This window comes from Lithobates pipiens, unplaced genomic scaffold, assembly GCF_037356315.1.
Source record: "Lithobates pipiens isolate NorthernLeopardFrog02 unplaced genomic scaffold, aLitPip1_a1.2 Scaffold_18, whole genome shotgun sequence".
Lineage (NCBI taxonomy): Eukaryota > Metazoa > Chordata > Amphibia > Anura > Ranidae > Lithobates > Lithobates pipiens.
In genome coordinates this window covers 293578071-293591578 of record NW_027507758.1, presented here as the reverse complement: position 1 = coordinate 293591578, position 13508 = coordinate 293578071, and the positions used below count along the sequence as shown (strand labels likewise).

At 41.8% G+C, this 13508-nt stretch overlaps 1 protein-coding gene across 3 annotated transcripts in view; it reads left to right on the top strand.

Moving 5' to 3' along the window:
• FIG4 (FIG4 phosphoinositide 5-phosphatase) overlaps window positions 1–13508 on the top strand; it is a 407091-nt gene that overhangs the window by 123061 nt on the left and 270522 nt on the right. For all 3 annotated transcript variants that reach the window (XM_077487135.1, XM_077487137.1, XM_077487138.1), the window contains one exon: window positions 5415–5566. In XM_077487135.1, coding sequence (XP_077343261.1) covers window positions 5415–5566 — 152 coding nt within the window. The remainder of the gene's footprint in view (window positions 1–5414; window positions 5567–13508) is intronic.

Genomic DNA, 13508 nt, shown 5'->3' with positions numbered 1-13508 from the left:
GAAAAAGATAATGCAGTCTTGGCATGACGTTCATTGTAAGGATAGCATTCTGACCCATCCATGTGTAGGAGCCCACGTGCCACTTGTCTAAATCAGAGGTAAGAGCACAGAGCAGAGGTGGAAAGTTAGCTGAAAATATTTTATCCACAGAGGAACTCAATTTTAACCCCTAGATATAGTGGCTATAAAAAGCCTACACACCCCTGTTAAAATTTCAGGTTTCTGTGATGTAAAAAAATGAGACAAAGATAAATAATTTCAGAACTTTTTCCACCTAATGTGACCTTAAAACTGTCCAACTCAGTTGAACAACAAACTGAAATCTTTTAGGTGGAGGGAAGTAAAAATAAAAAAATAAAATAATATGGTTGCATAAGTGTGAACACCCTTAAACTAATACTTTGTTGAAGCACCTTTTGATTTTATTACAGCACTCAGTCTTTTTGGGTATGAGATGAGTCTTATCAGCTTGGCACATCTTGACTTGGAAATATTTGCCCACTCTTCTTTCCAAAAACACTCCAAATCTGTCAGATTGCGAGGGCATCTCCTGTGCACAGCCCTCTTCAGACCACCCCACAGATTTTCAATCAGATTCAGGTCTGGACTCTGGCTGGGCCATTCAAAAAAACTTTAATTTTCTTCTGTTGAAGCCATTCCTTTGTTGATTTGGATGAATTCTTTGAGTCTTTGTCGTGCTTAACCGCTTGGTGAGTAGCTGCTGCAGTTAAACTGTGACAGGTTGGCTCGGCTGTGCAGATTGCTGTAACGGTACGGCGGTCCCTTGTTAATGGCTATAGCAGGCGCGCACCCACTGCACGTCGCCAGAGATGATGTGCGTGCCCGGTGGCCACGGTTTTCGTGTGCCACCCACAATCGCTCCACAGAGAGCCAGGATGGGGATCTGTTGATGTAAACAAACAGATCTCTGTTTTGTCAGGGGGGTAGAGACAGATTGTCTGTTCCTAGTGATCAGCGATTTTCACAGTCCCTCTAAAAATCGCTGATCACCGCCATTACTAGTAAAAAAAAAAAAAAATCATAAAAATGCCATAAATATATCCCCTATTTTGTAGACGCTATAACTTTTGTGCAAACCAATCAATATACGCTTATTTATTGATTTATTTTTATACCAAAAATATGTAGGAGAATACATATTGGCCTAAGCTGATGAAGATTTTTTTTTGTGGGGGGATAATTATTATAGCAAAATGTAAAAAATATTGTTTTTTTTTTCTAAATTGTTGATCTTCTTTTGTTTATAGTGCAAAATATAAAAAACACAGAGATGATCAAATACCAACAAAAGAAAGTTCTATTTGTGGGGAAAAAAAGGACTTAAATTTTGCTTGGTTACAACATCTCACGACTGCACAATTGTCAGTTAAAGTGAGGCAGTGCTGTATTGCAAAAAATGGCATGGTCATTAAGAGAGTAAATCCTTCTGGGGCTGAAGTCGTTAACAATGAAGTTCCGCTTTCTAGCAGAAGCCTGAAGGCTTTGTGCCAATATTGACTAATATTTGTACCATAGCTGTACAAAAGCCTTACTTTTTTTTTTCTCTTTTGCAGTTTATCAAATGAAATCTGTTTCCTAATTAACTGTAGAAGGTAGAAGTTCATATTCTAACTAGTCTGCTGAAATGATTGGCTTTTGCATTTCTGTGGAGTATGTTGCCATAAGGCAATCTTATGTTAAAATCCATGTTATTTCAGTATGTATAAGGTATGTTGATAAAAAGCTTTGGTTTTACACAGACATAGTCCAGTAAATTATAGGTAATATAAATAAAAAAGATTGGCATTTAGTGCTAAGTGCAAGGCAAGCCATTTCCCCCATGCCAGACCCTCGAGCTGCTTTGCAGCAGATGTGAGTCATTAGGCACACGCTTTTCAAGCAAGCAATTAGGAACCGGAAGTAATATTTGCCAACGACTACCATAGTAACCATTTAAACACAGAAGTACAGTTGGAATCATTTAATTGGAACCTAGTTCATTTGTATTCACACTTATAGAATACAAGTCATTTGGCATACAGTAATTAAAGTTCACAACCCCGTTACTGGCTTAACAGAAATATCTAAGAAAGCATTTAAATACAAGACATTATTAATCTTCTGGTAAATAATATCATTTCAACTGACTGTTTCATCTTACTCCATTCTGTCTCACTAATCATCTAACAGAGTCCTGTACTATCTAACAAAATGCCACTCCGCTGTGCTTCTGCAAGTTGATGGACAGCCCTCCAATTGTCTCCATAGTGACCGAAAGCAGTTAATTTTCCTCATTACAGTGCTATATATATATATTCTGTTTCAATAGTTTTTATTGGTATTTTGAAAAATATAGAGTAAATGAACACTGTGCAGAGCAACGAACAATCCTTGCACGCTCTGAATCATACAGCAAGAACTGATACAAAACAAATGAGAGGAGGCAAAATTAAATCATCAGGGGAAGATCTTGGTAAACTGGTTAGGTCTTTAGTAAGGCCAATGGTGGAACATGTGGGCATTAACAGAAATAGATGAGAAAAATAAGCTTTGCGTAATGAACATAGTACATTACGAAGGCATTATTTTCCCTGAGAGGTAGTCGTCAGGATTATTGCCCTGCATATCAAAATAAGGATCAATTAGGGCAGGAATATCCTGTGGTTGAGACCTTGCTGAATCATAATCACTGTGAGTAGGCACTCGACAATAATATAGAGGGTCTTGTCCAGTTACCACTTTTCTCTAAATATCTTCCCCCGCGTTTCCCCTGTTGTGGGCTCCAATCCCTCAACTATAACAAAAATTATTTCGATATATAGAAAAAGAGGAAGAAAAAAAGGGAGGGGTGGGGGAGAAGAGCAGATAGAACATAATCCTTAGATCGGTTGTGATCAATAGATATGTTAAAGAAAGAAAGAAAGAGGGAAGAAGTGAGTCCATCTGGGGATCCTCCAGTTATTGCTGGCATCAGTCTCTTAGGACTTGCAAATAATCCAGCCAAGGAGACCAAATTTTGTCAAAGGTTGGTAGCTTATCTCGTAAGATACTCGCTACCTTTTCATTCAACATGATCCACGTAAGTTTTCGTTTCATCAAGGCCATATCTAGGACAGAGCTTTTCCTTGCTGTGGCTATAGCGATTTTAGCCACAAAGAACATAAAATAAATTAGGGTCTGGGTATGTCGAGGGATATTTTCAACAGGCTTATTTATTAAGGCTACACTCTCTTCTTTATGGATATTGACCATCATGACCAAGAAAATAAATGAGTGTACTCTTATTTAAAAGCGGCGAACCTTAGGGCATGCCCATCACATATGTAATTGTGTGCCAATTTGACCACAACCCCTGAAGCACACGGCTGACGTGCTTGGATACATTTCTGACAAACGCTCAGGCACCAAACTACCATCTGGCATGGACTTCATAGCCTGCTTATATCAAGGTTACATTCAGAATGCCTTTATGAATCCTCGTATTCCATTTACGCCAGTCTTCCGCCTCGGGGGTTATGGATAGATCCCTCTCCCATGCCACCTAATAGGCTAATCTATCATTATTGGTGTTGAGCAGTTGATATAATAGTGAGATGCTCCCCTGCAGAGCAGCATCCTGCATGCATCTGTTTTCAAACACAGTACAGACTGCCACATCAGAGCTGTGTTTCTATAGGGATTGGAGAAACTGATGAATTTGTTGCAAGTGGAAGCTCTCAATTGGGGGGGGGGGGGGGGGCATCTCCAGGCTTCTCATAAAATATGAGGAGGGATGTATGCCTCTGGTCAAAATAATCACCTATATGGTATAGTCCCTTATTCAACCACCCACTGTACCTGTCAGGTTACATACTCGGTGGGAACAGGGGGTTGCCAACAAGGGGAGCTACAGGGATATGCGATGAGCGCAGAGGCCATCTCCTGCAACTTGTATCCCACACCTGTAGTGAATAGGAGAGCGTTGGGCTCCGTATAGCGCTGCAGTGTTTCAGGGGGTCCCAAAGGATGGAATTCCATTGCAAGTGGAAAAATTGCCTGGGCCTCTATGGCAACCCAATCTGGTTGGTAATGTTTGCTATGGAGTTGGCCTAGTTGAGCGATCTGTGCTGCTAATATTTCCAAAAGTTTGGCACCCCTAATCCACCCATATCCTTAGGAGCGTACATCGTGTCGCTTACTATTCTGGGTCCTTTGGTATCCCAGGTAAATCGGAGTACTTTGGCTTGGAACCATTGTGTTGTGCTAACAGGGACCTGGATCAGTAGGGTACGAAAAAAATATCACAACCTGGGCAGGTTTGTCATTTTCACCGAGGCAATTTTACCTATCCATGCTAAGCTCATGTCTGACCATGCCTGCATGTGCTCTAATAACCTAGCAAATAGAGTAGGGTAATTGGCTTTGTAAAGGTAGGAAACGCTGGGGGTCAGTCTGATTCATAAATAGGAGAGGGACGTCGGCTGTCACTGAAATGGTTATTGCGACTTAATACTCTGTAGTGTCGGAATTGTCAAATTGACATTCATCAACATTTCTCGCTTCTGATTTGTCATTGTTAACTATGAGCCCAGAAACGCTGCCAAAGTGGCCCAGAAGGGAAAGTAGGTTTGGCAGAGTAGTGTGGGGTGAGGTGATGAACAACTACAAATCATCAGGGAATAGAGCACACTTATGGCTCCTCCCCCCCACTCTCTATCCCCAAAATGTCTTGGTTTTGCCGTATCGCTATTGCGAGAGTTTCGATGGCTATAAGGAACAATATAGGAGATAGCGGGCATCCCTGCTGAGTGCCCGATGAGATGGGTATCGAATCCCATCTGGGGCCCCTCAGAACTATCTACGCTGTGGGTGAGCTATATAAGGAGTGCAGTGAGGCCAAGAACTTCAGACCGAAGTTCCATCTTGACAGCACCTGGAAAAGAAATGTCCACGAAATGGAATCGAAAGCTTTACAGATATCGAGGGACAGCAGCATCCTGGTCGGCCATCAGTGCTAGATATTTTAAGGAGTTTCTGTTTTAATACTGTCCAGAAAGTACTGTTTGTAGCACAATTTTATCATTTTTAAATACAATTTTTTTTTATTATATTGATCATTGTATGCAATTATATTTTATGTTTTAGTTAAAAAAATAAAATAAAAAAAGCTGAATTTTTCATGTAGCCACTCCTCTACCATATATTTATACAGAGATTGGAATCTTTGCTATTTGTGTCCAAAATTCACAAGTATGTGGTGTCTGGACTGTCTAAAATTCTGTTTTGCCATTGTTTTTCTTGGTCTTCGTGAAATTTCCACACGAAAAAGCATAATGGGGAAGAAATTTTTTTTTTTACCTTTTTGAAAAGATTTGCTTTTTCTTACAAAATGGGCAGTGATTGTATGTATTTTAAATGCTTGTTTGCAATTTCAGCTACAGTTATGATTTGAGTCACTCGCTCCAGTACAATCTTACAATCTTACGAATGCCCACTGAGATGATGAAGTTCGAGATAACAAATCAGACTCGTCAGGAAGGTTTTGACATATTTGAGGATGAAGCAATAAGTAGCCATGGTGGAAGCAGTGAGTTGTATATCTACTTATTTTCCTGACTGTTTAATTTCGGAGCGCAAAAATACAAATTTAAACTTGATATTCCCACTAAGAATGATTTAATTGGAGAAGTTTATGAAATCAGACTACGTGTTCAGATGTACCTATTTATGAGAAATGTTATGCTTCATAATTTGATTCTTACAAATGCCAATCGATTTGTACACAAAATAGGTCCTGTAATTTATATAGTGTTGATCAACTTTTTAAGTTTCACTAAAATTAGAAAAATATGCAATACCCTCCTATTTTATTTTATTTATTTTAAAGGTAATGTAAACCCAATCAAAATCTCATGTCGTCTTTATCATGTTAATGTAATTTGAAAGTCATTTTCAAAAGTATGAAACTTTTTTTAGAATCGCTCCTGGTGATTCCCATTGTGGCATACCTTGCTACTAGGGGAGCAATCAGATCAAGAACCGATGTGTAGCGTCCAGCACACAGTACAGGTCCTGGAGAGATTTGGTTGCGTACAGAAGCTTCAGAAGTCTACCTTTTGTTCCAACTCAACTTTTTAAGTACTTGGGTTTAATCTTAGATAAGGCACTTCTTCCACTCAAAAAATGCTTGGCTTTTCTAGTTCAGGTGGAGTTCCTGAGGTCTTTGGAAAGTCTCCTGATCCAGACATGCATGAGAGTGCTAGCCACCTTCAATACAGTCCCATATGCCCAGTTTCACTTCAGAGCTCTGCTTCTTCATAACCTGTAAGTATGGGACAAATGTCAGAATTCTTTGGATTTTCTGGTGCATCTGACTCCCAAGTTCTGGAATGGTGGCTATCCATGCAGATGCTGGATACAGAGAAATCCTTCATTCTAAAGAATTGGAAGGTCTTAGATGCCAGCCTGTTAGGCTAGGGTGTGTTTCGGAGAAACTCCCTAGTTTAGGGAACAAGGCCATCAGAGGAGCTTAAGTTGCCAATCAACATACTGGACCTTTGGGCAGTTCAACTAGCTCTCATACATTGGCCTGTCTGCTTTCAGGTCTTTCCAGGGGGGGGCAGTTGAACAATGCCATAACCGTCAATGAAGGGGGGACAGGCAGTCATGCTGCTCAGGAGCCTGTCCTGTTGCTGTGATATATGAATTAAGAAAGTTGTTTTTTTTGGTTTACCTACAAAATCTTTTTCTAGGAGTACATCACAAGACACTAAGATCAATCCCCTCTTGCTTGTGTTCCTCATTGCTTGATACAAAATTAAAGCTTGAACTAGGGTTATGCTTGGGTGAGGAATTTTAGAAGGGATGGGATCCCTCTAGGCATACCTACTCTTAATCTATCCATTCTTACATGTGCTCCTACTATGGAGGATCTGAAAATTTAGAGTTAGGACCACAACATATACAGAGGTCCCTTGGCGTGGGCAATGTGGCTTATGCATATATTTGCAAATGTGTGCAAACCTGACCCTTTGTTTTTAACATAATGTGTCAGATAGGGCCAATTTGGTTGTTTTGCAGGCTGGTTGGTAAGTGTGCTGGGAAATCTTTTGTTTGTGATGTGCATTGCCCTTTCATGTGCACCTTGCTGCAAAGGCCAGTTATATATGGCCTTTAAAAAATCTGGAACATGATATACGTGGTTGTTGCCAATGTTTTGTACAGTTGGGTGAGGATTCATGCCTTTTTTTGGCAAGAGCCCATTCACCTAAAGGTGGCAACATAACCCCAGTAGTCATGAACATTTTTTTTTTTTTTTTTTTAAGCTAACTTTTATTGTACAGTATATAAAACATACACAGTATACATAGAAAACAAAAACAAAAATAGAATTGAGCAGTCACAGCTCAATTATCACCATAGAATGCAAACCAAATGTCCACTTAATACACCAATAATATATAACGGAAGGGCAGTTATACAACACTAGTTCACCAAAATATAAATCGTCAACAAACAATCCAAATACGTGGCAACATTTTTCAGAAAGTAAACCCTAGGTCCAATCAGCACCAGTCGTGAATACTCCTGTTTTTCTGTGGTTTTACAGGTAAACCAAAAGTAAAAATTTTTTCAAAAATATTCTTTATTTCACAAGTAGGTAGTACAACAGTGGATATGACCAATTACAATAGATGGCATTTTGCAATTTTTGAATTAAAGGTTCTTGAACAAAAAGAATGTTTGTATTTAATTGCGTAGTAACCAAACACAACAAGGGTGCAATTCTGTGGAAAAAGCAAACTTTGATTTACATTACACAGGAAATGCAGTATCCAACAAAATATTTTCTCTATCTGTAATATTTTCCAGTATAAATTTTCCAAGCAAAGTTGTCCTAATTTCTGAAGAGGTAAAATGTAACTATGTTACCCAGATATAGTAGAACTTACCATACTGGCCTATCTCTTTGCATCCATAGCTATGATCTTGGCGATATCTATGCCTGAATCGAGAGAGGTTACTTTTGTTTCTAATGGAGTGAAATTAAAGTGGTTGTAAAGGCACAAGGTGTTTTATCTTCATGCATTCTATGCATGAAGGTAAAAAACCTGTGTGCAGCAACCCCCCCAGCCCCCCTAATACTTACCTGACTCCCTTCTCGATCCAGCAATGTCCACAAGAGCCTTGCTGCTCCTGATTGGCTTTTGGCAACAGCAGGAGCCGATGGTGCTGTCAATCTCAGCCAGTGAGCCAATCGGGAGATGCAGGGGGAAGGCCCAAACTACGGTCCCGTGTGTGAATGGACACACAGAGCCGTGGGTCTGGAGCACACCTGCTTGAGTGCCCCCACAGCAAGCTGCTTACTGTGGGGGCACCCAGCAGGAGTCAAAGGGGCCGACGTGGGCCCTGAGAAGAGGGTTGTCAAAACCATTGCACAGAGCAGGTAAATATAACATGTTTGTTATTTTAAAGAAAACAAAAACTATGCTTTACTATTACTTTAATCCCTTTGCAGTATTGATTACAATGGCTGTAAAGTTAAAACATTTCCTTTTAAAAATAAGAATCATGATATACTTACCTGTATATGAAATGGAATTGCACAGAGCGGCCCTGATCCTCCCCTTCACAGGTCTCCCTCCTCCTCTTCTTGGTGTGCATCCATAGGGACCCACTTCCTATTTTGGCACACCTGTGGTCTCAATCCCAAGCAGCGCTGCCTACATCCATAGACACAGCGGCTTGGCCCCACTTCCCGCTCCTTTTTTACAGGCTTTGACTAACAGCAATGGGAGCCAATAACTCCCACAGCCTCATTAGTGCCTGTGAAAGCAGGTAGAGTCGCTACAGACCGGCACAGTCCTGGATCAAGTGAGGGCTCAGGTAAGTAAGTAAGTGGGGGGGGGGGGGGGTAGGAGGGGGATGCTGTCACTCAAATATTTTCTCCTTAATGCAGGGAATGCATTACGGTAAAAAAAAAATGTAGGCTTTAGAATCATTCTAACCACTTCCCGACTGTAGGACAACCATGGACATCCTTAGGTTAAAGTGGTTATACCGGGATAATGCCTGCACCTGGCATCATCCTGTTATCAACATTTTCAGCCATTTATTCCTTGCTAAGCAAAAGTGATTCAAGTGACTGATTCCTCCCTCTCCCACTGCCGCCCTGTCACCTTTTCCAGGCTCTCCTGTCTGAACACCGAGCCCAAGAATGATGCGACCGATGGCAATGGCTGCACTACATAGAGAGAGAGGAACTGGCAGTGACAAGGATTTAGTCAGTGTTAGCAGCCGATCAGACGGATCTGTGTCTGATCAGCTGCATTGAAGGCCAGAGGAGAGATTTGGGGTCTAATAGACTCCAGATCTTGCCATAAAGAAGACCTGTCATAGCCCATGCTGTCACAAGGGATGAACAACATAACAATGACGTTAATAGCAAAAAATTAAAAGAGATAGTGTAAAAAAAAGTTTTAGATAAAAATTCAAACGCATACGTCCCGCACGCATATGTAAATCGTGATTGCACCACACTTGTGAGGTATCGTTCATCGTGTATGTCAGAGCGAAATAAATAATTCTAGTGCCAGACCTCCTGTGTATCTCTAAACTGGTAACTTGTAAATGCATTTAAAGCAACGCCTATGGAGAATTATAAGTACCGTAGTTTGATGCCATTCCAGGGGCGTACGTAATTTTAAAGTGTGACATGTTGGGTATCTTTTTTACTCGGCGTAATATCATCTTTAATGTTTTACCTGAAAATTGGGTATTATATTGTGTTTGTGGGCAATTAGTGTATTTCTCTTTCATCATTGACAGACACAGTGCTCCATTATTCAGAACCATTGTGTTATACTGCCCCCTACAGGAGTAGGACACTAGGCAGAAAAAAAGACTTGGCTACACCTATGGGCAGTCCTAGGTAGTATACACCCCTTCTCTGCTATAGGCCTTCAGTTTTTTTTCTGCCTAGTCAAGAGTAAGGACCTATTTCCCTGCTGGGATCTCTAGTCCTGGGAAAAAAAATTGTCCTGGATTTTTCTCTGGGTAGATCAACAATCAACTGTCGAGCTGGGTGATGGGCTGGACACTAAGATCCGGTCGTTTCCCCAGTCTGGCCAGTGAGCGTGTGCAGACCGCAGCTACGTGCTAGGTTGGCTGAGACATAGCCCCACTGGATGGGGGCTGACCCTGCGATTTAAACATCTCACGAGGTCGCATATGACCAAGTCTCAGCCTGAGTCACTACGGTGGCGAGGGGATCTGTCTGGGAGCATTACCCGCATGCTTCACTGGATCAGTAACTACGGGGCCCCCTCCTCTACTTCCCTGGATGTGGCGTGGGGTGCAGGTACTCCCTGGGGTGGTTGTGCCCCGGGGATTCTCCTCCACCTCCCTCCCTTCCTTCCCCAGGTGAGGCCCAGACTTCTGGCCTAGGTGCTTTTGGACACAGTGTCCCCACCCCTTCTACCCGCAGGGTTGCTACTGGGGGGTATCCTTTGGGCCCACCTGCTGCAGTGGTTGGGCCTAGGAGGCGGGTGACGAGGGACTGCCTGCGGCGGCCCTCCCATAATTTAGGCCACATCCTACCGAACGGGCGCTGGGTGGCCCCCCACCCTATGTGAATGAGTATGGGGTACAATGTACCCCTACCCATTCACCTGGTGAAAAAAAAATGTAAATAAAACACAACACAAGGTTTAAAAATAATTTATTGCACAGCTCCGGGGGTCTTCTTCTGTCTTGGGGTGTCTTCTCACCGGACTCCTCTGCTATCTTCTGCTAGCTCTTTTACTAGTGGAGGAGCCCGGCTTTCTTCTTCTTCTTCGTCACTGCCGCCGCCCGGGGGTCTTCTTTCGACTTCGGGGGTCTTGTCCCCCTTTTCGGTTCTTCTTGCCGGGCCTCCGCTTTCTTCTCCCAGCTCTTTTACTAGCGGTGGCCTGGTCTTCTGTCGCTGCCTCCTCTTCCGATTTCGGGGGTTTGTCCCCCTCTTCGATTCTTAAAGCTGTGGGAATTGGTACTCAGGCTCCCTTATGTCTCCCTATCTGCTCCAGGGCCTTATGCAGGTACGCCATCTGTTGACCACACATACCCCACCAATGTGGTCTGCATTTTGTGAGTGCCACAATGCTTCCCAGTCAGAATTGTTTTGTTTTCTCCAGCTCCAACACTGGATAGCTTCACTGTGGTGTAGCTCCTTATATCCGTTTCAGACAACCACTTTTGAGCACATCTGTCTAAATTCCCAGGGTCTCCGGGCTTTATTTCCACTCTCTATGCATCTTTGAATGGCTGATTATCTTTCACCTCACTTTCCTTTGTGTCCCAGTGGGAACAAGATTTGGGTACTGAGATAAACCCAGCAGATTGAAGCAAGACCTGGTCTTCTGTAGCTAAATTCTCCTTCAATACCGCCATCTTGGAAGCAGAATACAAAGTGCTGTTGCGGTGGTATTGAGTTCCAGCTCATATTGCCCATGCCAACTCAGCTTCTAGTGATCACTGTTTCCAGGGATGTGGCCATCGCGGGGGTGTTATAATGCTGAGTTATTATATATTTGTCCTGGTTACTCTTGCACTCTATGGGATGAACCTCAAATATACTAGCTGTGTCTAGTCTCCTTGTGGAGGCACCGTCTGTGTAAGGCGACTAGCGCTGACGTCACTTGCTGCGCCGAAGCAACAGAGCAGAAGTCACAGGTAGGAAGGACACCTACAAAGCAAGCTGATTGCGTGGTCCCGTCACTATGACAACATGTTTTGCGCTCCTGTGCCTTGTTAAGTCATGATGACTTGTGCCGTGCATGGCAATTTACAACATCAGCCCCCAACCTGCGGATTGACTCATCTGCTTAGCCCAGCTGTTATACACCATCACTGGAGCCTGACGGCATGGAGACACTTCTCGGACTCTTCCACCTGAGTGCAAGTAAGCAGGCTTAGCCACTGGTGATTGTTTGTATACGTCTGACACTACTGTTGTGCCAAGCTTTTTAATAATTTTTATTCTACAATAAACATTACGTTTATACTTTCAATGGCGGTTGGTAGTCTACCAGTTTATGTCTTTCACCTTGAGTATTTAAATATTCAAGACACTATACCTTATATCTAACTTTTTCTGTTTTTACACATATATACTACCCATTAGATGTTGTGACCACTTGAACACCAAAAAATCTGAATCAACCCTTTGCCCGATGCTATATATCCTTACACATTTTTTAGCAAACTTTGCATAAAATCTGGGATTTTAATTAAGTTGGCCAACTTTGTCAAAGTAATACCTCTCTGGGCAGCAAGATTAGGTGAAATAAAAGTTTCAGGGGACCCTCTAATGTAACATTTCCTGTAATGTCTCCGACAGGCTGGCATATAGACTTTCAGTATGATTTATTTTGGGGCATCCCCACATATACAGAGAAACCTGCCAAGTTGGGTACAAGCCCTTCAGCATAGGTTTAGAACAGGGTCACAAACTGGCGGCCCTCCAGCTGTTGCAGAACCACAAAGCTGACAGTTACAAGCATGACTCCCGCAGGCAGAGGCATGATGGGACTTCTAGTTCCACAACAGCTGGAGGGCCGCCAGTTTGAGAACCCTGGTTTAGAATGTTTGGAAAATTGATACCATCTTGTGAGAAGTTTACAATAAGACTCCTATATGCGTGAGGCAAGGGATGAGGTATGCATTATGCACTGGTTGCAATAACTCCAGTTCCCCAGGGAATCATACTGAAAGCCATATGTCTTGTTTTTCCATATTAGTTGGAAGTGGCAAAGACTTGCCACTAACTTGCCTGAATCACTGTTTTTGATCATTAAGATACATTTATTCATGACTGGAGTACACGCTACAGCAACACAACAAGATTATGTGCCCCTTTTTTCAACACCACAATATTCTCTGCCTCTTTTTCTTGCTCTCTATTATCTCTCTCTAATCAATTCTTGGTAGTTTCTGATTAAAGCATTGGCATGTGTCCTTTTTACAATTCCTCTACCTCTTTGCTATAACACGTTGAAGCAACTTCCATGCCTTAACAATATTAAATAATGTGATAATTATTTCTTTCCCTGCCCATTTTTTAAAGATTGTGATGGGGTGTGGGTTGACTGACCTCAGAGGATCCAGCAACTCATCCCTTGTATATATAGAATGTAAATGAAGGGATTAGAATTTGGGATTAGAACGGTTCCCAACAATATATAAAAATACTATTTTGTTAAAAATATAAAAATGTTTTTATTACATGAAAAAGTCGGACAGGACAATCATAGGTGCATAAAACACAAAGTAAACATGTAATTGCTAATACTGGCCAGAGTATCCATATGCCTGTGGTAATTACTGGTAACGATCCCTACATGTTTTGCCAAACATTGGCTTCTTCAGGGAAATGTGTAACTGCCAGTATTCGACAATGGTTCTAATTACCAAAAAATACAAAAACAATGTTTTAATAATTGAAACAACAGATTAGTAATGAAATTGCATAGTATACATAGACACGAAAAAAA